General features: G+C 39.2%; 3 protein-coding genes across 3 annotated transcripts in view; 2 read left to right on the forward strand and 1 right to left on the reverse strand.

Moving 5' to 3' along the window:
• Window positions 1-7,946, reverse strand: part of LOC137295677 (GATOR1 complex protein NPRL2-like) — a 10,803-nt gene extending 2,857 nt beyond the window's left edge. Inside the window, exons 1-9 of the mRNA XM_067827154.1 lie at window positions 7,844-7,946; window positions 5,890-5,981; window positions 4,585-4,753; window positions 3,815-3,923; window positions 2,787-2,923; window positions 2,277-2,374; window positions 1,663-1,699; window positions 1,005-1,098; window positions 252-369 (exon numbers count right to left, since the gene is read on the reverse strand). Coding sequence (XP_067683255.1) covers window positions 252-369; window positions 1,005-1,098; window positions 1,663-1,699; window positions 2,277-2,374; window positions 2,787-2,923; window positions 3,815-3,923; window positions 4,585-4,753; window positions 5,890-5,981; window positions 7,844-7,912 — 923 coding nt within the window. The 5' untranslated portion in view covers window positions 7,913-7,946. The remainder of the gene's footprint in view (window positions 1-251; window positions 370-1,004; window positions 1,099-1,662; window positions 1,700-2,276; window positions 2,375-2,786; window positions 2,924-3,814; window positions 3,924-4,584; window positions 4,754-5,889; window positions 5,982-7,843) is intronic.
• Window positions 7,947-8,227: 281 nt separating this feature from the next.
• On the forward strand, window positions 8,228-12,786 carry LOC137295832 (transmembrane reductase CYB561D2-like). The gene is made up of 3 exons (XM_067827387.1): window positions 8,228-8,369; window positions 9,891-9,928; window positions 10,255-12,786. The coding sequence occupies exons 1-3, from the start codon at window positions 8,303-8,305 to the stop codon at window positions 10,780-10,782; spliced, it is 633 nt and encodes a 210-aa protein (XP_067683488.1). The 5' UTR covers window positions 8,228-8,302; the 3' UTR covers window positions 10,783-12,786.
• Window positions 12,787-13,964: 1,178 nt separating this feature from the next.
• LOC137295581 (uncharacterized) lies at window positions 13,965-16,742 on the forward strand. The gene is made up of 4 exons (XM_067826996.1): window positions 13,965-14,213; window positions 14,767-14,890; window positions 15,789-15,964; window positions 16,365-16,742. Exons 1-4 carry the CDS (start codon window positions 13,965-13,967, stop codon window positions 16,740-16,742), a joined length of 927 nt encoding a protein of 308 aa, XP_067683097.1.
• The last annotated feature ends 10,320 nt before the right edge of the window (window positions 16,743-27,062 follow it).

Here is a 27,062-nt window from a genome sequence, read left to right on the forward strand (position 1 = left end):
ACCAGTGGACTACACCACCAATCCTTATCATTCAGTAAGTGAGGCAGTGAGGCTGCCTTTAGCAATATTCAAGCAATATCATGGCGGGGTCATCAGAAATGGAGTTCACACATATCAGCCAGGTGGGGAATTGAACACAGACCTTCGGTGTGATGATACTTTAACCACTAGACTACCCCACCAACCCTTATCATTCATTGATGCTGAAGACAGAAATTCATCCCATCATATCTATACATGTGTGGAAGTACCTCTCGTCCACCTTAAGGGCATGTGGGCCAATCCTGTTACAAATGTCCTTGACTGTAGTCCCCGGGCTGAAGGAACTGTAGAGCATGAACACATCGCGGAACGCTGGCAGCGTGTGACCTGACAAGTTGACAGATATATTTAGATGAACATCGTACAGATGTTCTTTGAGCTCAATAAAAATACCACCAGAAACTCAAAAATACATGGCTATAACAACCTGTAACTCAAGTGAGTTGGTGAGTCAGTTTAGTTTTGTGCAGTAAAGCAACAGAGCTGAGTGCATTGGGTTTTACGCTGCTTTTAGCAAAATTCCAGCGATATCACTGGGGACACAAGAAATCGGTTTCATACTTTGTACCCATGTGGGGATTGAACCTGGGTCTTTGGCATGATGAGCAGATGCATCAACCACTAGGCTACCACACAACTATTCCCCTTGGTACTGTGACCAATGAGAGACTGAATAATTGTTTACACCACTTTCTGCAATACCCCAGCTACTGGTCACATATTGATGTCCTGCAAATCAAGACTGGACCATACATCGAACCCACTCAAATCATGAAAACATGTCCACACAATTAAGTCATAGTGAGAAACATTCAGTGAAGTCACAGGGCCTGACTAAAATTTCTATTCCATTTTTGTAAGCACTTGTGACTCTTGACTGGAATTAAACATAGGGTAGCAATTAAAGAAATTGCAAACTTCTAAACTATCAGACACTTTTTCCAAATATGTAGTCGTTTTACCCTTTCTTGCTACAAACTGGACACATTCCATTTGAAGGGCTGTGTTTTCAAATAGTGTGTTGATTTCTGGCGTTACTGTGTATACATTTGAATACTGCAATCAAGAAATGAAAAGTGAGTGAGTATGTGTTGGATTTACAGGTAACACTATCTTGAACAACTTTACTCAAACATGTCAGATTGTGGTGGAAGTAACACCTGGTGCTTTCCACTATTGTGAAACCTAAGAGGATCAGGGATTCAAATTATCACAGGATTCTGAAAAACCTAAGGGATGCAACTCTGTATTGCTTCACTTACTGCCTGTGAAAGAGTTGACAGATGCTGGGATTGGGATTGAAAACTTTGACAATGGGCCATAGGATTATTAGCCACTTCCTGAATTTAGAATGGGCCACTGTCCTTCTATCAATAGTAAACTTCAAAATTTTAAAGGGCCATTTTTGTATTCTGATGTGCACAATGGCCCATGGCCCCTGCCTTTCCCAGCTAGCCTATCCCAAAAAAATCTCTTCACTTCATTAATAATCTTAATGAAGTCTTCAGGCATTACAACGTACAATCCTTCTGTTTCAGATCTTACTAAATTCAGTTCATGTTTTGTTTTAAAAAACTAACATTTAACACAAACATGAAAAAAAATGTTTATGACACTCACCTGGAAAATGGATATCAGTTTAATCACAGTGTAATGTCTGAAAAAATATTCCAAATATTAGATAAGAGCAAACAAACTCTGTACGCACAGTACAAGCCTCTTATTCCTGAAACCTTACAGCATCTAGCCTTCATGTTTTTGTTATAAAAATAAATAAACACAAGTCAATTTAAATTAAAACACTGAGTGCTTTAAACCTTTATCAAGCAAAGAAATATCTGATGACAAATTCGAATGTAAGATACTCTGCATTTAGCAGTTATCCAGCAACATCATATTGGGATAAAAGGAATGGGCTTTGCACTTTGAACCCATGTGGGTAATTGAACCATGTCTTCAGTATGAAAAGGGAATGCTTTAACCCCCAGGCTACCCCACTGTCCCTGGTAATAAGAAGTGTCTCATGTGCAAATGTACAGAGGAGCACCTTGCGACAGAGACATTGGTGATGGTATTTAACTGAGATAGCATTACAACTGATGACATCACAATCCTTCAGACATTTTACTGCAGCAACATTGATTATAATTTCTGCTAATGCTGAAGAAACTTTCTACTGTAGGTTTCCTGTTCACTGTAAACTTATCCTCAACAGTTTAGCTCAAACTGCTCACATCAGATTCTGGAGACAGGCTTTGACCAAGTTGATCTCGACATCAGCCTCTGCAGCAATCTTGGCAACATGGGAGTAACCATCAACATAGTGCAGAATCTGTAAATACCAAACATATATATTGTATTGATACCAACATTAACAAACTGGACTATAGATCAAGGCTTAGCATTTTGTATCAAGGGAGATAATTCCAGCAGACATGATAACAATGAAGCCTGGTTCTTTGGGTGTTTTTAGATTTTGTGTGGCTCAGGGAAAAATAAATTGTTCGTGTGAAATTAAAACTTCTGCCTGTTCTGTACAAAGGGTTAATCTCCTGTTGTATATTGAAATAAACTATAACCTACGTTCACTGACTGACTAATCTGCTGTGTAGTGAGATCACCAATCACAAACTGTGTCACCAGTGTAGTGAGATCACCAATCAAAAACTGACTCACCTGTGTAGTTAGATCAGCAATCACAGACTCACCTGTGTAGTGAGATCATCATTCACTGACATTCTCACCTGCTGTGTAGTCAGATCCAACGGCAATGCCACAACACTCTCCTTGTCTCTGAACAGTATTGGCACGTCGTAGTCCTGCACTTGTGGAGGGTCAGATATGGCTGGTGCTACCTTCAGGTATATAGTACATGACTCCCCTAGAAAACAAAATCTGTTATCAGTGTCAGAAACAAGAAATCATAGCCAAGAGGATCTTGTAATTATAACAATATTCAAACTTTGGGTGCCAACAAATTTAAAATTTTACGGCACAAGAATCAAAGACCCCGTTGATTTGTAATACTGCAGCACTTTCAATATTTTTAAACTATTCTTGGTCATGTTGTAATCTTGGTTCATCAGTATTTACCAGATTAGAAGTGCTACACTGCAACAGACTGGGTTAATTAACATATTATTATTGCACTCGGCATCATCCAATGCTTATACAGTTGTGTTTCTTTCAGTAAGGTGTTAGCCGACCTTAACATCTTCCAGGAAATTAAAAGAACTTTATTTCTGTCGTCAGTTCTATGTGGAAAATGGAAAGTCTGTTTTGGCCTGTCAGTTTATTGTTTAATGTCACTTTAAGGAATATTCATGCTATACGACCTTAGCCTATAAATAATCAAGCCTGGATCACACACCAAGTGATTGACATCACAAGCATCACTCTACCCTGCTGGGATATATAGATGAACCAAGACAGTCTGACCACCTGATACTGTAACTTGCCCCTTTTGACAAGCATGGGTTGCTGAAGACCAATTCTAGAGAATGAATGAGTTTAATTTTATGCTGCACTCAGCAATATTCCAGCTACATGGCAGTGGCTTATAAATAATTGAGTCTGGACCAGACAGTCCAGTGATCAACATCATTTGCATCATAACTGGGATACAATGAGATGTGTCAACCAAGTCAGTGAACCTGGCCATCCAATCCTGTTAGTTGCCTCTTACAACAAACATGTGTCATTGAAGACCGATTCTGTCCCAGATGTGGCATGTTATAGCAATGCACTGAACAGGTACTGCTGGTGTACTAACTGATGGGAATGGCACAGTTTCCATATTTATTGAGGTCCGTCAGGATTTGCGTTATAATCTTCGGTATCTGCTGTCTCTTCTCCTCATCAAACAGGAAACCACTTTCAAGCTGAAGAAGGACCAAAACCAGGGTTGTACAACATGTCTATCCACTAAACGAGTCACCCAGTACCCCAAAAACAAAAATATTCAAAAATTCAAAATAAGTCTACAATACTTTGACAGACCTTGATTTCATCAGTTTCAAGCTGAAATTTGAAAATACAGAGATATCTGGACACCTGTAAAAAGTACTGTAGTGTATTCTCTTTGGGATTAGTGGTATGGTAAATAGCAAAAGCATGCCTATGCTGTGACTAAGCTGATGGCATCATGACTGATCATTCTTACATGATAATGTGAGCTTAGTTTTACACTCTTTTTAGCAATATTCCAACAATATGAAATGGACTTCACACATGGTACCCATGTGTCGAATAAAACCTGAGTCTTCAGCATGATGAATGAACACTTTAACCACTCAGCAACCCCACTGTACCCCAATATGATAAGAAATGTGACTGAATCACTATGTCTTCATGGTTATAGCAAGAGATGGTTCCTAATATAGAAGCTGTTAGGAAGATATCACATATATCATAACACAATACAATTAAAAACAAGAAGTATTTTTATTTAAGACTTAACAAGTTAACAGTCAGTCAAAAGTTAAATAAACATTTCTATATAAATCCCAACATAACCTCTTGATGTGATGCATGAATAATTACCTCCAGTTGGGTGAAGTAAGCTGCCAGTTTCTTAACAACTGATCCATAGTTGCATGTGCGGGTATCTTTGTCGAACACAAAACACAGGTTAAACATCAATGCATTCCTCTTGTACTTTGGATCATCAATACAAACGGGGCAGCCAACTATTTTCAGATTCCAAGCATTTCTGTCAACAAGAACAAAACAGACATCAATCTTTACATAGGCAATGCTGCTTGAAATTTACAAGTTTATTTCAATCACTTCCAAAGAATCGCTCTTTGGCACTAAAGAGACCACAGGCACATTTTGAAAGAAATCATAGACCAAGTATTTATTTCACCAAAGAAATGATACAATGAGCTTGTTGGTTGTTCCTATTGCAGCCCAAAATATGGCTCAACAACACTCTTTCAGCAAGTTTACTTTCCTTGCCCACAAAATTATTTTCTTTTCTGCAACGGTGCATATATTTGGCACAGAAAGAAGGAAGCTGGTCGTAACTGTTCTAGGATATTTATATAGCACACATATCCATGGAACTATTGCTTGCTCAAGGCGCTGGTATTTGTTTCCTTTGATCATTGGATGTCAATCTCAGTGTCACATTGTATTATCAATCTCAGCTCCCTTGGGAGTATACAACACTTGTTGTGACTCTCTCATCCTAATGAGGTATCGAATCCACAGCTGGGAGGACTGGGACACACAGTCACAATACTTTGTCCAAGTTTACTACATGCTGTTGTACCTGCAACTAGCCGTTTGCACGTATTCATGTGGCCACCATCTGGTCATATACCAACCGATTCATGATTTCTTTTAAGTGCACAGGGTTGTGTACTGTACACTAGGGGTTGCAACAACACAGAAGAATCTGCACACAAAGTTGACTCCAAGGTTTCACCTCCGGTCACAGGTGGGCTCATCCAGACACCTCAACCTCACTGGATCACTAGCCTGGCACTTTAGCCAGCTCGCCCTCCACTGTTTATAATGCATATTTGGCAACCTGTTTTACTGTGATTGAGTGAGAGAGCAAGTGAGTTTGGCTTTACACTGCCTTTGGCAATATTCCAGCAACATCATGGCAAGGCACTCCAGAAATGGGCTTCACACATTGTACCCATGTAGGGAATCAAACCAGGCTGCTCGGCATGATGAGCAAAGGCTTTAACCACTTGGCTACCCCATCTTCCCTGTTTTCTTGTGGAATACCTAGATATCATATAGCTCAAAAAGAGAAATTGAGTGAGGAACATCACTTATTTTGATCATGGCATTGTGATGGTGAGGATTGTCAAAATACAAGATTATACAAACACAGTGATGAGTCTGTTCTGAAGTTCCGGTTTGGTGATGATGTAAATGTGTACAGAATCAAAAACCTCTTTGCTCATGAAGTCCTCTGGCACCTGAAATGGCAAGATGAATTTATTACGAGTAAAATCAAGGAATCTTTGTATTATCATGTTTACGTACATGTCAATTTCTTTGACATCATCTTGTTGGATGTTGAACATACAACCATCATTACTTGGCACATATGTCAATTTTCAACATACATTCATTAAATATTAAACTGAAATTTAAAAAAAAGTACATTACTCTTGATTTACAGGTAGGTACAGTATCTTTTTAATACATCTTGGAAAGACTACAGAATACCGGATACCTTCCACCATGTTTGAATCTAAGCAAAAAAATGTGAGCAACTCGACTCGAGTTGTCAGTACTTTGCTATCTTAGGTTACTTTCCTTTTAGCCCTTTAATAATAAAAATAATAATAAATGACTTTATATTGCGCTATTTTCCATCTGTCGCAGTTGCTCAAAGCACAGGTATCACGGATAGCACTTGGAGAAGAGATGGGTTTTAAGTTTGGACTTGAAGACAGTTAAAGATATGGAGGTTTTGACATCAGAAGGAGGACAGTTCCAGAGAGAAGGAGCAGAATGAGAATGGTACCGGTCTTTGGCTGAAAGCTTTGATGTTGGGGATGGTAAACAAAAGTTGATCACTGGATCTCAGGTTTTTGCTTGAACTATATTTCTGGAAAAGTTCTTTCAGATATCCTGGTGCAGCAGCATGCATGGGTTGCTGAAGGGCTATTCTACCCTGTACCTTCACTGGTCGCTTGTACTGGGAGCCAGTGGAGATTCATTAATACTGAATTCTTATGGACATTCATTACTGTCTCCTTCAGGGTTAGTTTAATGGACAGCATTAGGGTTAAATTAGGATAAACATTAGGTTACGGTTATGGAATTTCACATGCTAATTCATTTTGACTTAAACAATTCTGTAGTTCTATTCAAAGGTGCATATATTTTTCATTTGTGATAACTTACCTTTCATTTTTAAAATCGTTGCTCATTTCTACTAAGTGAAAGTTGTCCCAAAAATATTCTGATTTAATGAAATTTTTTATTTTGATGCTTCATTGAATTTTTTCACCTTTTACAGCATGTGACACTACACAATATGGCTGGTAAATAGCTGGTATTCTTTTGGTGCATCGAAATCATTTTAGCTGTGTGTGTAAGGCTATGTTGGTAGGTTGGTTTGTCAGCAATATTTGAGCTATGTAGCAGTCTATAAAGAACTGAGTCTAGACCAGGCAATCCAGTGATGAAAAACATGAGCATTGATCTATGCAACTGGAATACAATGACATGTGTCAACCAAGAAATCACTGGGCATGCAGAATTGCACCATGTGATTCCTGTAGTCGTCTTAAATTAAAAGCATGGGTTATCAAAATGAATATGGTAGTCCGATTCAGTGACTTTGCAAATACATGTAGTATGCACAAAGTGGACCAGTGCCAATTGTCTGATCCAGATGCCATGATATGTTTAGATTGGATAAGGATTTTTTCCCGGTCCCCCATCCCAAATAATGTTTATAACTTGATATATTCTCGAATTATTAACAAAACCTAACACAACAAACTAGAGCCGTAGAGGAGTTATAAAAGTAATTAAAAGCCCCCCAAATTAAGTACAGTATAAGGTTCAACCAAATAGTGGTACTTCTGTTAGTCTGAGGAAGAAAGAATGTTGGGGAACGGAATGAACTCTTTCCTCAGATTGTCATGTCATAGCTGATTATCACTGATTGTAGTGTTACGGATCAGTTTGATCAGCTGTTTCCGAACAGCTGATGAAGGCGGAGACAACGCGACAAGTGAATGGACCATTGTGTGCACATAACATGATTATTAATATACATATTGCATTTTCTCATCTCGGACACAAAGTGACAATGTCTTGCCTGATATGTAATTTTTGGACCAGCAGTTGGGTGGAATTCACTAAAGAATATGCACTTGATTGCATTCATCTTGACCACGAACACCGTAATTTAGAGTGATGTCCCTTGGTAAAGTACAAAATGCTTTACTAAAACGGAACTACGACACTTTAGATATTACATATTTATAAAGAGCACATTTAGCTCATGTTATATGTACGTCCATTAAAAAGGACAAACAGGGTTATATAGCTTTCAGTTCTCGGGTATAGTGGACCATTTATGAACATTCTAATAAACATTAAAAATCATAATCCATCATATCTTTACAAATGATATTTTTAGTACCCCATCACGGACTCGGCTTTTGCCCGAATGCAGACGACAGTTATTGTTGTGGCCTACGTCGTTTGTTCTAGAATACTATAAGCCTGTGGTCACATATTATTTCAGTTTCTTCAAATCTGCTTCTTTTTCACAATGGTTGCACATTTTGTCGCTCTTTTCTTTACAGGATTCATCGTATATACCGCTGCACCTGGCTCCAGTAAGTGAAAACAAAACGGATATATAGTGCCCCTGAAGGGCGATATAATGAAAACTGAACAGGGAAATAAACACTGAAATTAAACATGATTTGTTTCCTTAGTCTTCACGTGGTGGAGCGTTCTTTCTTAATTTGATATTCGGAATTGTTTCATGTATGTTTTGCAACCGTGTGTACATTTATATATTTATCTTTACCTTGCTAAGGTTCTGTGTACCAATGTAGGATAGGCCATCATTTCATGAGAAGGAAACAGTGGTTGTCTGAAGCACAGAAGTGCCATCTAATTCCTCCTATGAGTGCATCAGAGTCTTTTCGTTTAGCAAGCCAAGATAGGCAGTTGATATTTCAACTATAGTGTTGCATAGCCTACAACCTTTTACAAAGTCTCCATACAAAACATGTTTCCAAAACGTATTTCAAGATAGAGAGTTAACTTAAACAGAATTTAATACATTACTCATTGTCTCTAAGCTTGATTCTTAGGAGTAGTTTTTAAAAGTACTCATCACTTCTTTTGAAGCACCTACTCTTTTGTAAACTATTGACATGGGTCATGTAAGAATGCATCTGTTATTTGTGTAGTGCATTAAAGAGGAAATATGGTGAATCAACTACATTTTCCAAAATGCTTCTATAACAGTGATTCCTTTTTTGCTGAGATGCTTTTAGAAAAATAAGCAGGGATGACAGTTTTCCGGAAATCCACAGATTTAAATGCAAATCAATCAATCCTGGACCCTTTTTGGGCCTCAGACAACCAGCTGGTTTTAAGCTGAAATCACTTTCATCTGCTGCCATCCCTGAGAAAGAATGACTTCCTTGTCGTATTATTTTATCAGAATTTAGGGTGTAAAATGTAATGCATATAGATGCTTTTAAAATGCATTACCATTGTGTAAATTATTACCGATTTCGGTTTACTAAAATGACTTCTTTCTAATATTTATTGATTAAGAAACATTAATTGCCATTGTCAGGTTTCACACTGCCACACAGTTGACTTCACAGTATATGGAAATTGATATTAGAGATGTTGGAAGTTTTATGTATCAGTTCTTATCCCTATTTCAGGGTTTAATGATGTATACTTGCTTTTGGGGTTTCCCAAAATATAGAATTTTGCTGCCAGTACAGTGCTTGTAAGCAGAGGACACACTTTGGTTTCACAACTTCTAGTCTATGTCCTGAAAAGTTCTCTAACTTATTCCCTGGCTCAAAACACATCAAATATGTCATTCAACATATTAGGATATATGAGGTTAATATCTTGCACACACAGCACTTTCAACTCAGCTGCAGGCACTTGATCTTATGATCCAGTTGTCTTGATTACATGTGATACGTGCAGATCTACCATTGGCATGTAATCATGGTAAAGTGCAAGATCAAAATATAATTTTACTGCACATGAAGAACACAGAGAACACCAACTGAGCCAGAGCCCTTAGTTCTGCCCTGAAAACTTCTTGTGACTCCCTGTGCAAGGATCTTGTATTAAAAATATATGTTTTGTTTCAGGCTTGTTTTCATGGCACCCAACACTGATGGCCATTGCAGTAAGGACACTTTTATGATTCTACTCAGAAATAAACCTTGCTATGTTTGTAAATAAAGTACATTGAATTCATGGAGTGTCTGTTTTCATGAACATGAACCTGTTTGCTTAGATATCTTTGCCATGTTCTCCATTTACTTGTCTGTATACCATGTATACAGCATTTACTTGTATGAAAACTTGTAATATTTTGATTTGAAAGAAAATTTATTTATTTTAAATCTTAATAGTTTTCTGTTGAAAATTATCCCTGAAATTGGTACAGGATAACTAGTTGCATGTTATGAAGGGTGCACACTGACTGATGCTTCATTCACTTCCTTTCAGTTTCTGCTGCTAATGTTTGAGGGCTTACTGGTATTTTCTCCAATCAGTTCCCTTGTACCAAGACAGTCGAGAGCTACAAAGGTCACGCTTCACTGGATGTTACAGGTTACATCCCTTACCTGTGCTATTGGAGGATTCGCAGCTATCTACTACAATAAAGAAATAAATAACAAAGAACATTTCACATCATGGCATGGTCTCATTGGAATGTCAGCCGTTGGGTATTCTTGCATGCAGATGCTGGGTGGCTCTGTGTTGAAATATCCTGCTCTTGCTAGTATCCTAAGAATAAAATTAAAACTGGCAGATCTGAAAATTGTCCATGCTACATCAGGATTGGTGTCCTTCATTCTTGTCTGTGTGAGCTTCATGCTTGCTATGTTTTCAAACTGGTTCTGTAAGAATGTGACTGGGACAACATGGTATGCTTGTCTTGGTTGCATTTCATGTATTTTGTTTATTATCATGAATCAGATCACCAGTACATATTTGCCCAAAGTTAAGTCAAGGAAGAGAGTAGCACACTGAAACAATATCTGATCACATTAATTGCTTATGACATTATCATGAGGCTGAATATGTGTGTTTCAGAATTGTATACACCTTTGTGATGTATTACTGTTTGAGCAAAAATGTGTAATTTCAACTACAGACCATACTACTGATGTGCTGTTTTATGAGTATTTTTGAGCAACTTCGATTTGATTTTTGCTGTGCTTTATCTCTTTGAAATCCATTGGAAAATACTGATTTAGTCATTCATTATTGCTAAAAACAATTCATGATTGTATTTTTTCTTTTGATTTTCTTGTCTTGAAGGTACATGTGAAATTTGATTCCTGACTATTTCCTTGTTTGCCGTATGAGACACATTAACTTAAGCTTTGAGTAATGATTCATTGCTTGTTACAATATTTTCGAAAATATCTGAAATAGTCAAGATCCTTACAGATGATTTGAGATGAAAATCAGGTCTTGTAAATTTTTGTCAGTTTTCAAAACATGAACATATTCTAGTACTCATACAGGACTGAATTTATTGAAAATAATGTCAAACTACAAGATAAGGCGAGTAGATGGTAAAGTATGTAACACTGACTGCCTTTTACTCTTTCGTTACTGGCAGCCTTTTGATGTGTTCATCTGTTTTATTAATGATGTCCTGATTATTCCTAGATAATTTCATTCACTCCTTATCTTTTTGTAATATATTTATCTGCTAATTTTACATGCATCTATTGGTGATGTCCATCGTTTGACCATGAGATAACTTGGTACAGTCAAACTGTTTGATTTATTAATGTTGTGCTTGTGAATGTGTAAGTGAAATCTTGACATAATTGTTTGATGATGACTGTCCATCAACATGATAATCATGATACAAGAGAATGATGTGTTTTACATTCCATGGTACATTTTCATGTGCAAAATTCTTGCCTGGAAATTTTTAAATAGATATGTTAGATTGTATTGGGTGATATCATGAAATGAACAATTATTGCGGTGTCCACAGGTGTCTACAAATAGAGCACTGTAAGATAACAGTATTTTGTTCCTATGGTAATTTTGTTCATGTAAGAATGATTGAACTGTATTCTCTCGGTTATGAGGGGACTTGTAGAGAATTGTATTCTTTTGGTATTTCAGTCTTTGTTGCCTTTGGATTGAGTCTATGAAATTATGATTCTTGGTCTGTAGACACCATACTGAAGCTGGTTGGTACAACAAACTGGTAAACGTTTTCAACCAGCAAAACTCATGGCTTTCTTTCCATAGCAGTCCAACCCAATCTGACATGGATGAAAGACTAGTCCATCGAACTCTCTCACTAGAATATGCACTTCAAAGCAACTTTTTAATTACTGTTAAATGATATGATCTGGCAGAAAATATAAAACACCAATGGAAAAGAATAACTAGTTTTATTCATGTTATGAAACTGGGTGTAAATGCAAAATGTTGTTGAACATTATGTGAACAGATCACTGAAACCAGAATAAGCTGATCATGAAAAGTCAGGTTTCAGGGTAAATAATAGTGACATAATAAGTAAACATATACAGGCAATTGCTTTGTTAATGGATATGTTCTTTTTGCTTGGTATCTTTTTGAAGTATTTGAATTTCCAAGCTGCAAACCAGTTTTGGTATTGGCATTTCTGTTTCTCTAAACAGTAGTTTGGAGCCATTTAGAACTGGCAAAATGTATTCCATTTCATGCTGTTTTTATTAACAGCATTATATTATTTGCATAATTTTGATTTTCTTCAGATTCCAGATTGTTCGAACTAGCATTTGGAGCAGATGATATTATTTTTGTGTGTGAATGAATATTGTAACTTCTGATCATTATTGATGATTTATCAAAAGGACTACTATTTTGAAAAATGATAAAAATCTCCTCCAGTTTGTGTAATCCGGAACTTAAAACAAAGTGTTATCTTGCAATACTTGGTTAAATGGATGTTTAAGACTTTTTGAACTTCTTATCGTAATTTGCTATGCTAATATTTACAATAAATTTATGGCCTAATGACTCTTGTGTTGTTCTTAACAGTGCACTTATATCAGGATTCTCAATGTCGATTTACTGTTTTCAGTATTTCACTTCTCCTCTTCTCAGATATCACGTTTTGAAAGTGTTTCTTAGTTATGCTGTATTTAGATCCTTAGCAAATCTGTTTGTGACCAGGCTGCATTTGAAAACTTGTACTTTGTGTCCAAAGGAACATTACACATTGTGGTATCAGCCAGGGTTAGTTTACAGCCAAGTATGGGGCAGTTATTGTATACCTTTTTATGTAATAAATTATATGAATGAAAAAGGTAACATCAACATCAATATCAATGAACAAACTGTTTATTCAAGTGCATACACTGAAGCATATGCGCACGCAAGTTGGCAGCAATGACAAATGTGGGACAATGCAATACTGCCTCAACCACTGTCTCTGGGACAATGCAATACTGCCTCAACCACTGTCTCTGGGGTAATGCAATACTGCCTCAACCAATGTCCACTATAAACTCACCCATTTGTGGCATGGCCATATTTTATTGTAGAAACATTGAATGCCAGAAGACCACTGTAACTTTATTCTCCCTCAATACTGTTTGACACCAAAGACAAATAGTAACATATACAAATGAGAAAATAGTAAACTATATATATTGCAGGCGCCCCCCCACCCCCCCAACAAAAAAAAAACCCACACAAAACAAAAAGCAACAACCCCAAACCCCCAAACCAAACAAACACCAAACCAAACCAAACCAAAAAAAAAAACCTCCAAAAGACAAAACAAAAAAACACCACACACACCCACTCCCTCAAAAAAGAAATCAAAAACAAAAACGCGAACTACTTCACTGGTATTAAGAGCCGAGTTCTCAACGAAGTCTCCATTCGTGACCCACTCGTGTTATTCCGGGTTACGGAAAGGGGCGAGTGTGACAAATCAAATGTGAAGTCATTCGTAACTACTCGGGTCATTCCGGAAAGCCTTCTTTCAGGTTACGGAAAGAGGCGAGTAGTTACGAATGATGTGAAGTCTCTTGAAGTTTACGCATGGTAATGGTGACGTCACAAACGTATGACGTCATAAAGGAATGTGTCTCACGTGGCTCAAGGTCTAAGGCTCAGTTTCAATGAGCTTACAGGCAGGGTGTAATATCTTGACAATGGCATTCATGTTTTAATTATGAGTCACAATGGCAACTGAAGGTACTAATGTTCAAGGTGCCATCGAAACCACCGCTGAAGATAGGAGAAATGAGCCGTCCCAGGAGATGGAGTTATTGGCATTAGGTGTTACACCTTCAGCGACGGACCAACCCACTAAGGCCGCGAGTTGTGACAGTGGAGAAGTGCAGGAGACACCATTTGATACACAACATGAGAGTTCTGATACACAAGACGAGACATCTAGCTCGGAAGTTCCTACCGACCCGGCTCAGCTGGTAGGAATGACCCGAGTGTATTTTGCCTTTTCTGGACCTATCGTAATAGTTCAATTTGATTGAGTCGGGTTTCATGCGGCTTCATTCCAGCAATGTTACAACGGGGGACACCACACATTGTAGCTATGTCGGGAATCGGACCAGGCGCGGAAGCATTAATCGCAAGGCTACACAGCGTCCACTCGTGATGCCGAAGACCTGGGTTCGATTCCCCCACATTGGTACAATATCTGCAGCCCATTTCTGGTGTCTTCCGGCGTGATATTGCTGAAATAATGTTAAAAGTGGCGTAAAACCATGCACACTCACCCATTTTCTGTGATGTAATCCAGTCAGCCACTGCAGCTTTAACAAATGCCATGATGGAAGTCTAACAACTAGTTGTCTAGGTCATTTACTTTGTGCAACCCTCTGAGAGTAAATTGGTACGGCTCTCACTGCTAAAGTTATGAACACAGCTGAATGGACACCTCCTTCAGTAATATTATTATCATTTCCATCGATGTTTTACCAAGATCTCGATTTCCAGAACTCGCACACTCACTTTTTACAGAGCGACACCACCTCCAATGGACCATTGTTACGGGTTGTGAGGCAAGAGAGCATCGATGTCAGCTCGGCAAGTTCCACTGAATCCATTGTCTGCAGAATATGCCAGCTCTCCCAGAAAGAAACGGGTAAATATGCATTTAAGGAATCGTTGAATATTTCACAGGGAACTAATTACATTTGTTCACAATCCAGCATTGGTCTTGGTGTCTGATTATATAATAAATCTGTATTTTATTTGGTTGTTTAACATGTCGGCGTTTTCTTTCTTGATACAATCTTTCTTGAAACACTTCTTTTAATATACTGCTGCAAGACTGAAATCGTTGCTCATTTCACCCGCCACTGGTACAAACCCACAAACTGACGTACCTTATAGCCTGACTTCGTAGTTGTGAGTGAGTGAGACTACTTTTACGCCGCTTTTTGCAATATAATGGCGTGGGACACCAGAGATGGGGCTATGAGGTGACATCGAGTTTAACGTAGCACTTGACAGTATTTCACTTATAAGACGACATTAATACGCGTGTATATGTGCCTGCTTGTACTAGCCCAGACGTAAGCTGATTTTATAGTACCATCTCACTAAGATACAATGTCTCAGGTAAGCATGAATACCCCTCTCAGACACGTTATACTGACTCCATGCCGACCAATCGTTCTTGTACTCATTAATGCCGACTGCCGGTCAGGACCAAAAGTACCACATTTTTACGTCTTTTGACATGATCGACGCGGTTGGGGATCGAACCTGCGACCTTCCGCTCTCCGGGGGAAGCTCTAACCACAGCAGCACTGAGGCGTTCACAGAAATGGGCCTCACACATTGAACCCATGTGGGTCAATCGAACCCAGGTGTTCGGTGTGACGAGCGATCGCTCCAACCACTCGGCTCCATTGCCCGTGTATTTATATGAAAGAGTCTGATGATGCTTAACCTGTTGACAGCCATATCTGCAGATTGATGAGTGCAGCGTAAAACTAGACTCGCTTACCTTGTTTCGTATCTTCCTCGTGATCCAGGTGAACCTATGACGGCTACATCGTGTGACTGCCGAGGAGGACTGGAATCAGTTCACAGGTCTTGCCTCATTCAGTGGGTCACTTACAAGCGCGACAACACGTGCGAGCTTTGTGGAGTTGTCTTCCCTTCTGTATCTCCTCCACCAAGGACGGCGTCCATGGAAAGACAACAGAGGGTAAGATACAATTGTCATCCTACGCTATAAACGTCATTGTTTCAGCGACAATGCTGAGAACGTTTTTTTGCTGGCTGAAGCTGAAATGTCAACTCTGAACGTTAAGGAAAACTTTCAAATGTTGCCATTATATCAGACTTGTTTGAATTCGTTTACAGATGTTCTGTTCTTCTATACTCTCGCGTGTTAATATTTAAAAAGGTAAATAACAAAATATTAATTTTTGTAAATAGGCCTGATTTTGAAAATACCCCTTAATCCTGAAATCCGTAGCACAAGAATAATTTCCATGAATATAGTCAGTGTAATACAGTACACGGAATACTTCTTCTCAGTATGATTAAGAATTGACTTAAATATCGTGAAATCAGCCATTTCATTTTCACGATATGTTTTGTAGAGGATAGAAGCAGTATATCAGCAGTATTCCCAACTGCGGCCGATGACGAGACGCAAGAGGGCGTTCCTAGGTTCCCTGTCTCTCTTTCTCGCCATTACGACGTCGGCAACGGGCATCCTCACCGTCAGCACAGAGCGAGAGTTCCACCGCATTGACCTTGACCCTTGGAGCACTGGTCAAGCAAGGATGGACTCATACATAACGTTTTCCATTTGTTTGTCCTTCCTGCTGTTCTGCGCAACCTTGACCGTGGGGGTGCTGTTGGTGTGGTTGGCGCTGGAGGGAAGCTACTTCCGGCGACGTCAACGTTTCTACGCCTTTGCCGCCCGCCTCGGTCAGCAAGAGAGCATGCTCGGAATGTATGCACAGTACATTTAGAACATTTACCGCCAATAACTGGAAAGATGTGTCTTTGCGATTGTAATATATTTTGGTCGAGTCCACATTTAATTTTGTAAATAACGTAAGGATCTTTTCTTATACAGCCGTCAGATGGCTGCGCACACCTATCTTTTTTATTAGAGACATTTTGTTTAGTTGCCATGTCGCTAAAAGATATACAGAAATGGTATAATTTGCCGATATTTCAGACTCGTCTTGTTTAAGTTCAAATGCTGAATTGTGTGTAATAATGTGACAGCTAATATGGTAGAGATACTTCGCCATTCATTTATTTCTTCCCAAAATTTTCATGAAAGGATTGTAATTTTCAAAGTTCTTCGCAGGTGCTTTATTGTTGAATAATAATGAAATTTTCTTAATTGTCATATACGTCTCTCTTGTTTGAGGTAGAATGTAATAAACGCTCTAGTGGAAATGTGTTTGTTTGTTTACCGTCCCACACACATGTACCCAAATCTTGTCACAAGAAGCCTCTTGCTGTGGTCACTTTGTTTTAATGACTTTTCACTGTTTGTGTCATGGGCGCTACGTGTTTACGTCAGTTATGTTCAGTTTTCAACGACATATGTTTTGGCCCGGCTGGTTAAATCTGTTGAGACATTTCAGTTTAGTAAAATGTTATGGTAAGCACCGCAGACCATGGACGTTCCTATCCACTGGGATTCGCTTCTCATCTGGATCCGCCCTGAAGAGGCAGCTACAGGGATCGGGTGGTCAGGCTCGCTGACTACGCAGGCTAATACATGTCATCATATCCTATTCGCCTAGATTGATACTCATGATGTTGATCACTGGATCAACTGACTCGCTTTCCAGACTCGCTTATTTACAGTCCGCCGCCATATAACTGGAATATTGCTGAGGTAAGCAACATCCCAACCAATCAGTCCTAGACGTTATCGATGCAGAGACCTGATATAACCACCAACAAGATGGGTCACTTTTTAGGTTGTTGTTGTTTTAGGGTGCACTCAGAAATATTCCTGGGTATAGATTTTCGAAGCTCTCTTACCGCGAAGATAGTCGTAAATTAGAGTCAACGTATGGCACTTATGACAGCTACGAAAATCTAGGCCCAGCTCTACTGCGGCCAACATGTAGAGAGGTATCATAGTTAGGAGGTTTCAAAATAGCCCATTTATGAGTCAGCGACGAGGGCTAATTCTGAGAAGAAGCCCAGGTTAGATCAAGAAGAAGTGGATGAGGAAGACAGCCCACGTAACCTATGTTTGAATTTGGGGCAGTACTGACGACAACAGTCACGCATTCAATTTTTTACAGGAAAGGCTATGTGTTTTCTTCGAAATCTTTGTGCGTGTGCTCGGAGCGCAGCTTAAAATGTCAATCAGCCAAATTATTGTTGGAAGAGGCGTAAAATCATTACAGCTGCCACCTTTGACCGAATTAAGCGATGAGGTAAAGTACAAACATATAATGTTGACATACAGAATAGTCCCTGTCATTGATCAATGGCGCCACTGACTCAATAGCAAGTGAAAAGCCAGTGTTTATTCTCATACTGGCACCTTGTCAAATAGCCTCCCCGATGATCGTACACACACTAATATCTGATACAAACGTTGAATTAACATTAAGTCGCGACTGAATAACAGCTCATGAAAAAATAACAGAAACAGGAATTCCAAGGCCAACTTTGTCGATGTTCGGACAAGGGTTCATGATCAAACAATGCATGACAATTAATTACGATGTGTATTTATGCCACACTACCTTCTATTTGTCATGGTTTCTATACCTTATGCATATCTGAATCTCATTTTTAGGGTTAGAAATATGAATATTTCCGCAGGTGGCGTAACATTTGTAAAAGTTTTAAAATGTTCATATCTCAACGGACCCAATGAAGTGTTTTGATATCTTTTATTTCGATATCTTATAATTATGATGATGGGTAGTTGAGGGGTAGTGTTTTGCAACTAGAAGCGACAGTGTTTGTTTTGGCACTGTTTCTACTATTCTAATCATTACGTGAATTATTAGCATGACATAGAACTATCCGATAAGGCAAAATACTTTCAAGACGAATAAATCTACAGGATACGACAAAGAGATACGAATAGGGAGACCATGCTACTACTGAATGAGACGTGAACCATGACCAGAGGAGTGAATGTCAACTGTCGATGCCTAACAAACGACACGATCAACCATTTGAAAGACTCACTGGTATGAATTTGTTTCGCATTATCATTGCATCGTTTCGTTGGTGCCTATGTACCATTTGCCATGATGCCAGTGTGTTAAACACTGGGGTATTTTGACGCGTGTTTTCCAGTTGAATTGCAAATGACGACTGCAGCTTTCATTAACTGTCACAGAATGCTTGCAGGTAATGGTGTTTAATTTCAAGCACTAGCGTTCGGGTTCGTGTTGCCATGTTGAGTTTTACGCCGCACTCAACAATATTTCAGCTATATATGTGTGTAAATAATCCAGTCTGGACAACACAATCCAGTGATCAACGGTAAGAGCATCGATGTCCGCGATTGGGAACCGATGACATGTGTTAACCTAGTCAGCGAGCCTGACCACCCGATAAGTACCTTCGTCTGTAAATAATTGTCTGGACAACACAATCCAGTGATTACGACAAGCAGAGTCGCCTTTTATGGCAAGCATGGTTTGCTGAAGACCTATTCCACCCCGGATCTTCACGGGTCTATATGACGTATATGTCACGTGTTACATGATACTTATTACGTAGATGTTGATTAACACGGCATTATTCCAGGTATATCATAGCGACAGGTAAATAATATCGATTGTAAATGAAACGTCAGAAATCATATAAATGAAAAATAAGTTCAATAATTTTGTACGTATTTGCCTATCGATCATTTCACAGTCTAAGTGCACTGTACCGGATCAAACAACGCCCCATCCCCAAATGTAATACTTTCCCCTGTTGACAGCCCACTGCCTAATGTACCTTGTTCCATGGCTGTACTGAAGGCTGTTGCATAGCAACTCTATTCTTTAAAGAGGAAAGTCTAGATAAACGGCCAGTACTAAGGACATCAGTCTGTTGGAGGAATATTTACATTTTTTAAAAGTTATCATTTAAACTGTTAATTATTACCTTGTAGACATGTGCAAGTCTAGAAAGAACGGCACGTTCAGCTGTTTAATATAGGCAGGTGTTTATGTGTTATTATATGTATCAACACAGTGACTGTTGACTGATCGGAGCTCTTTTGTTTGTGCCTATACAATGCGAGGCATTGATTTACCCCCTGGCTTATCTTTAGATCGATGACGTCATGCATGACTAATACGTGAATAGTTAGGTGTTTATCAATATATCAGTAAAAGTCGTCGTCGTATTTGTATATACTGTTGTCTTATCACAGCAGTAGAGTATATATCACACATTCTGAATGTTGTCGGTGTTGCTATCCACTCACTCACTCACTCACTCACTCATTCACCCAGTGAAAACATTGATATTCTGTTTCACAAGTCACATGGTATATAGGATTGGAACGAGGTAATGTCTGCCGTTTTCAGTTCTTATGATGGGCCAGATTTCGAAGTTCTCCTAGCACTAAGATAGTCGCAAGTTAACATTAATGGATGGCACGTATAACTATCTCGGCGCTAAGAGAGCTTCGAAATTTTAGGCCCTGGAACTTTAATTTACAGTATTCCAACAATACTGGAAAGTCCCTGTGACATTTCCCTAGGCAGCATTAACAGAACAATTATAAAATTTCAACATGGGTACACGGAATCATTACTGATTTGCATTATGTCTATACTATGATCCTATCTTGCCGACTTAAGAGTTATTTTTTTCAAACATCACCTTGTTAATTACCTAGAAACAAATCGATACATTCACTCACCATTGATAATCATGAAAGATTAATAAGGTGTTGATATCAACTTGATGTCAAACATCAATCCCGCACAGCCTATTCGTGTCTACCTAGATACATACATACCCAATGCACGCTGTGAACAAACAGATTTGATGTACACTGTTAATCTACAATGGTGACTCTACCTCTTGTTTCTTTGTCATATGTATATGTATTTGTATTTATCCTTATATACAATAAATATATTCAATAACCAAGCGTAAAAAAACAAGAAATAGAGACACCATGATGAATGATGTGTGTGCGTGCTTGCGCGTGTGTGTGGTTCTATCACACAATCACAATAAAGCGGAAGGTATTATCGATATTACTGATTCATTTATGAAATGATTCCCTCGGTTTGACTGAGTGGTTCTATCACACTCTGCTACCCGTGGCAATGGAAAAATATTTTAAAAATTGAAGTAAAACCAGCACCCGCGCTCTGTTCTCAGCGACCCATGATATAATTCCAGAAACATATGGAATGTTATTTTGTACTGCACTGTATCTGTGTTTGTGGATTGTATTAAGGTGACAAGGTTTGTTTGATAAATCCCACTATCGCAAAAGGTCAGTATTGACTCTTGGCAAGTTAGGATTAATACGTGCGAAAATACACATAACTCGCTCGTGTTTCGATTACGTGTTCATTGTGTTATCCGGGAATACGGAAAGACTAGGCTTTATTAAGCCATAGAACAATGTCACGTGACTTCCGGCTGCCAATCAAACAAGAAGAATGTCATGTGACTTCCGGCTGCCAATCAAACAAGAAGAATGTGATGATGTTTAAAAAAATTGTGTATCGGATAATGTTTTCGAATAGTAAATGTTATGGGTGTACGTGTCTCCAACTGACTTAAGAGCATTTCTCCATTTTAATTTGGCATCGAGTGAGTGAGTTTATTTTTACCCTTCACTCAGCAAATAATCGAGTCTGGACCAGACAATCCAGTGATCAACAGTACGAGCATCGATGTCCGCAAATGGAAACCGATGACATGTGTTAACCTAGTAAGCGAGCCTGACCACCCGATAAGTCGCTTCGTCTGTAAATAATCGAGTCTGGACCAGACAATACAGTGATTAAAAACATGAGCATCGATCTGCGCAATTGCGTGGCAAGCATGGGTTGCTGATCTAAGACCTGTTCCACCCTGTGACCTCAGGGGTCTAAACAATATCTAATTATCTTTATTTTGATAACTGCGAAATATTTCCATTCAAAGGGTGGAAAGAAATGTATCTGACCTGTTACCGATAACGATACATTCGTCTCCAAAAATAATATTAGTTACCGTTGTTGTTTACAGTCCTTCTCGTGTTGATACACCAGAATGTAAGTGTTTGTTTTGCTTTGTTTTGTTTGTTTGTTGTATAAAGCCACAGTCAACAATTTCCAACTGTAAGTAATCAAGCCTGCTGCGGCCAGTAAATAATCGGGCCTAGACCAGACAATCCAATGATCAACATTATGAGCATCAATATATGCAAGAAGATACGATACGTCAGCAAGTCTGACCACCCGATCCCGTTAGTCGCCTCTAATGACAATTCAAACCCGGATCCTCAGCACATTTGTCTTTTCTGTTGGGAAAGGCGATCAAACTGTACTGGATATCGGGGCAGGGTGACATGATGGCGTTTCCTTGTGACCCCATGGCGTGGGACATACTTGGAGAGACTATTTACAACCTCAGTTTAACACGCGACGCTTATAAAGCACTGGAGTAGTAAGTCAAATCACACGCTCCTGTCAAAGTCCTGATAGAATGCTCTTGAGGTTATCAAAACGCCAAAACACACGCTTAACTTTCGCCGCCCTTACACTCCAGCCATCAGAGCATGAGGGGTTCAGTGACACACTGGAGAGAGCCTCTGATTGGGGACGACATCAAATACATATTGACATTACTGAACCTAAGCATGTTAAATTGTGTTTAAAGCGAACCCTGTCGAACTCCCTGTCTTCAAAGCATTACGTTGTACGCGGCATGGTACCTCGTATTAACGACATACTGACATGACACTACAGGGGTGACGACGCAGTATACTTGACCATACACTAGGGAAATGACAAACTGTCATCATCAGGATGATTGTTATTTGTTTGTGTTGACTCAGTGAAGTAGATGTCTCTTAATGCCATGCCAAATAAATAAATAAATAAATAAATAAATAAATAAATAAATAAATAAATAAATAAATAAATAAATAAATAAATAAATAAATAAATAAATAAATAAATAAATTCAGGATATATGCTTCTGTAGTTAGTACTTGTCAAACATATACTGAGTCAAACAGGAAACTTCACAAAATGTAATTTTTAAACGTAATGAATATTCTTTCTCTGAAGATACATCTATGTATCCGAAATGGGATCCCTATCTTTCAACTTCACTCAAACCCATCCCATTCGTCGTGGAAATGACGTTAGTGTCAACTCAAGTTTGCACAGGCAGTCGCTCACGTGATCTTCGCATCGAAGTTTTCTTCACTTGCATGTGTTTGCATTGGCCTCAAGAATTGAGGCCACTTTTAAACCACAGTTCTAACAGTACTTTAAATGCCACGATTGACAAATATGCAACGTGAACGTGCCGTTGGCATATTGCCAGCGGGAAGATCAGTTATTGACGTCGCAAGAGCAATGGGATGCAGCCGTCGTACTGTGTAGGACTTGCGTCGTCGTCTACAACAAACTGGCACCACTTCTGATCGCCCAAGGTCGGGTCGTCCACGTCTGACGTCCACGCAGATGACCGTCAAATCGCCCTACGTCACCCATGTGACAGATTTCTGCCGGCTACACGAACCAGGGCTGAGATGTTTAGAGGTCGACTATCCCCACAGACCATTCGAACTCGGCTGCGGGCTGCCAATCTCCATTCCCGACGTCCATATCGTAGGCCAATATTGACGCCGTTTCATCAACATCAACGTCTGCTGTGGGCCCAACGTCACCTCCGTTGGACCCAGAGAGACTGGAATCGAGTCGCCTTTAGCGATGAATCCAGGTTTACATTCAAATTCGCGGACGACAGGCATGGAGTCTGTAGACGACGTCCTGAACGGTTTGCCCATTGTTGTGCACAGGAAATCGACAGATTCGGGGGCGGAAGTTGCATGGTGTAGGAGACCCTGCTGCTTACCGCAACCAGGTGCTTAACCCTCAACTCTTTCCATTCATGGCGGCTCATGGCCCATTTTATATTCATGTTACTTGACATTCTGTATACCCATGTTTTGTAGCCTAATGGAACCGATTTGGCACTGTCAGTGTATCGCGTACATCACACAGATCTCAGCAATGAAATAATAACAATTTAACCATCTTACCATCTCTTTTTCTTTTATAGTTCCTTGAAGAAAGAATGTGAAGTTTCTTGTTTGACTCAGTATACATAAAAATCCTTCCTCAGCAACTTTTCGCCCACTCACGGGAGTGCTCCCATTGTCGGGACATGGTACAGCATTATGGATCTTAGGATCAACATATCGATTCAGGTTGCCGTGCAACAGTACCTATATCTGACGTGGAACATATCGATTTAACCACAGGTACTTCTTCCACGAAGAGCAGTGTCGTCACTGGAAAACACTGGAAGTATCGTAACTCTTCAATGACTGTCAGACCCTGATAGGTTAAGGAAGATTCAGTGGTTTAGGTCTCTGCTAGACTAACCTGATAGGGTAAGGAGGATCCAGTGGTTTAGGTCTCTGCTGGACTAACCATTAGTCTCTCAAACGAGCAAACTTTATTGAAAAATGTTCATAGTTATAAAATAATAATTTATGAAATGGAACCCTGAGACTGTCTTCATTTCCAGAATGAAAGCTAAGGGAATCTAGACTTGCCACATTTTCTAGACTTGCATGGGCTCTCTTGGATATATTTACTTCAGGGTCTGTACTACAGACTAGGCCTCTGCAATCAGAGCACCGGCTCGCATGCCTTGGTTGTGCCAAGATGCTCCTGTGTCAGCGTCCTCCTTGGATTGCCAGCGCCATGCCCGAGTTTATACGCTGTATCTGATGTATTAGGTAGATTATTATACTTTGTACAGCTTGGGTAAGCAAGATTTAGTTGAAACATATTCAGGCCTTTTCAAAAACTGAAGCTCAGTGACTCAGTCACTCCCATTACTAGACATCAACATAGTCACGAATAAAATTACCATTATGGATAAAGTAATTATTAACTATCCAATATTTAATAAAAATGTACGTTCAGTTCAATTACTGCATGTATTCATTCGTTCGTGCGACAATTATTTTGTTAAGAAATACAAGCAGAGCTTCCAGACAGACATACATATATATGATATTAACAGATACAGGCAGATTGGCCACACCGATATATAGAAGATTAAAATAGCTAGTAGGTTTGTGAAGACGACACACAGAGCTACAAACTGCTGAGACGACGCTATAGGATTAGTGAGTAAGTTTAGTTTTACGCCGCACTCAGCATTATTCCAGGTGTATTGCGGCTGCCTGTAAATAATTGAGTCTGGTCCAGACAACTCAGTGGTCAGCAGCTATCTACGCAATTGGGAACCGATGACGTGTTAACCAAGTCAGCGAGCCTGACCACCAGATCCCATCTCTTACAAGCGTGGGTTACTGACGACCGATTCTAACACTGATCGTCACGGGTCCGAGGATTAACAGATGCGGATGGTGGTTCCAGGATGACATGGTTGAAACGTTGAAATGAATCACCGATTTAATGTTTGTTTGTTTTGATCACCTAGGAACAAGACGTTCGCCAACATGTCATTGAACTTTAAGATAACATAAGGACAATGTAACATTGATAGTGTAAATAACATAAGAACAATGTAACATTGATAGTGTAAATAGCATAAGGACAATGTAACATTGATGGTGTAAATAACATAAGGACAATGTAACATTGATAGTGTAAATAACAGAGGAATGTTTACAATATTATTGTAAGTGTTTAATGTTTACAATATTATTGTAAGTGTAAATAACAAAGGAACAATGTGATATTGGTAGTGTAATACAGCAGATCAATGTGACATTAATATATATTGTTAGTTTGAACAGTGGAAGAACAATGTAACATTGTTGGTGTAAATAGGCTAGATGATGACAAGGAAGGAAGGAACTCATCAATAGAGTTCTTTATGTTCTATTTACTCCTTACGTTTTGTTCTGTTTACTCGTCAAACTGCCACATGTCCTGCATTCTTCCTCCTTTTCTCCCCAACACCCACCCCCGTGGGATGACGGTCTGTGTTAACTGATAAATTGGCTTCCGTGACAAGAAACATAATAGCACTTAATGTCCTTCGTAATGTTATCATTGTTTACTATGTACATTACCAGGCACACACCACAACGTGGTGGTCGCATTGCTATTTACACGTATTGCACACGTTCCTTTAACTAAGCAGTACGCCTTATATAGGCATAAATCCTTGTCATATGATACAACTGGTTACGTGCCGGGGAGCGATATGACGGGGTATGTGTAGTACATTGCAATGATTTGAGTATATCACGTGCAATCCGTGCAAAACACCGGTAATCAATCAGCATTCTGTTTGACAGATAACCCAGATATTAAAGAGCCTTCGAAGAAATACATACATGTACATAACGTGCCCATCGTTTTGGTTTCTCGATCTATAATTGTCCAAGGCTTGAATCTTTTACACATGCTGGGTTTTTTTTTTGTTTTCACCGTGCAGTTCTCAACCTTATTACACAAAATCGACGCCAGGAATGTAAAACAATCCAGTTATTGCCTTCGCCACGTGAATTACGTGTCTACTGCAAAATATTGCCGTTTTACTCAGTGCTTTCCTCATTACGGCTATGTAAACGTGACGTTCTCTGTCGCAGTCCAACAACAACTGAGACACACCCATAAAAGACAACTTGTTTCATTGTGTGGGGATATACCAGCAGTTATTGACTGTAGAATACCCATATTTATTCAGTGAGACACATACAAATAAATCTTCCTCTTTTACAGATTATTTATCCCACAGGGAATAGAAGGCAGGCATTACATGTCAGATAAGTGTTTGTGCACCATGCTTGTCTTTTAATGGTGTCACGTGGTCTTCTGTACACAGCAAAGGGAACAGATCATGTGATGTAAAGTGAGTGAGTGAATTTAGTTTTAAGCGGCACTCAGCAATATTCCAGCTATATGGCCTCGGTCTGTAAATAGTCGAGTCTGTACAACATGAGAATCGATCTGCGCAATTTGGAACCGATAACATGTGCCAATCAAGTCAGCGAGCCTGACCACCCGACCCCGTTAGTCGCCTTTTACTGTGATGTTCGAGGCTGTGTAGATGAATTTGTAATTGAATGTGATTGTATGTATATTGTACATCAATTGGTACATTTCTTTTATATGTTTCTG

Source organism: Haliotis asinina, chromosome 9 (genome assembly GCF_037392515.1).
Source record: "Haliotis asinina isolate JCU_RB_2024 chromosome 9, JCU_Hal_asi_v2, whole genome shotgun sequence".
Classification (NCBI taxonomy): domain Eukaryota; kingdom Metazoa; phylum Mollusca; class Gastropoda; order Lepetellida; family Haliotidae; genus Haliotis; species Haliotis asinina.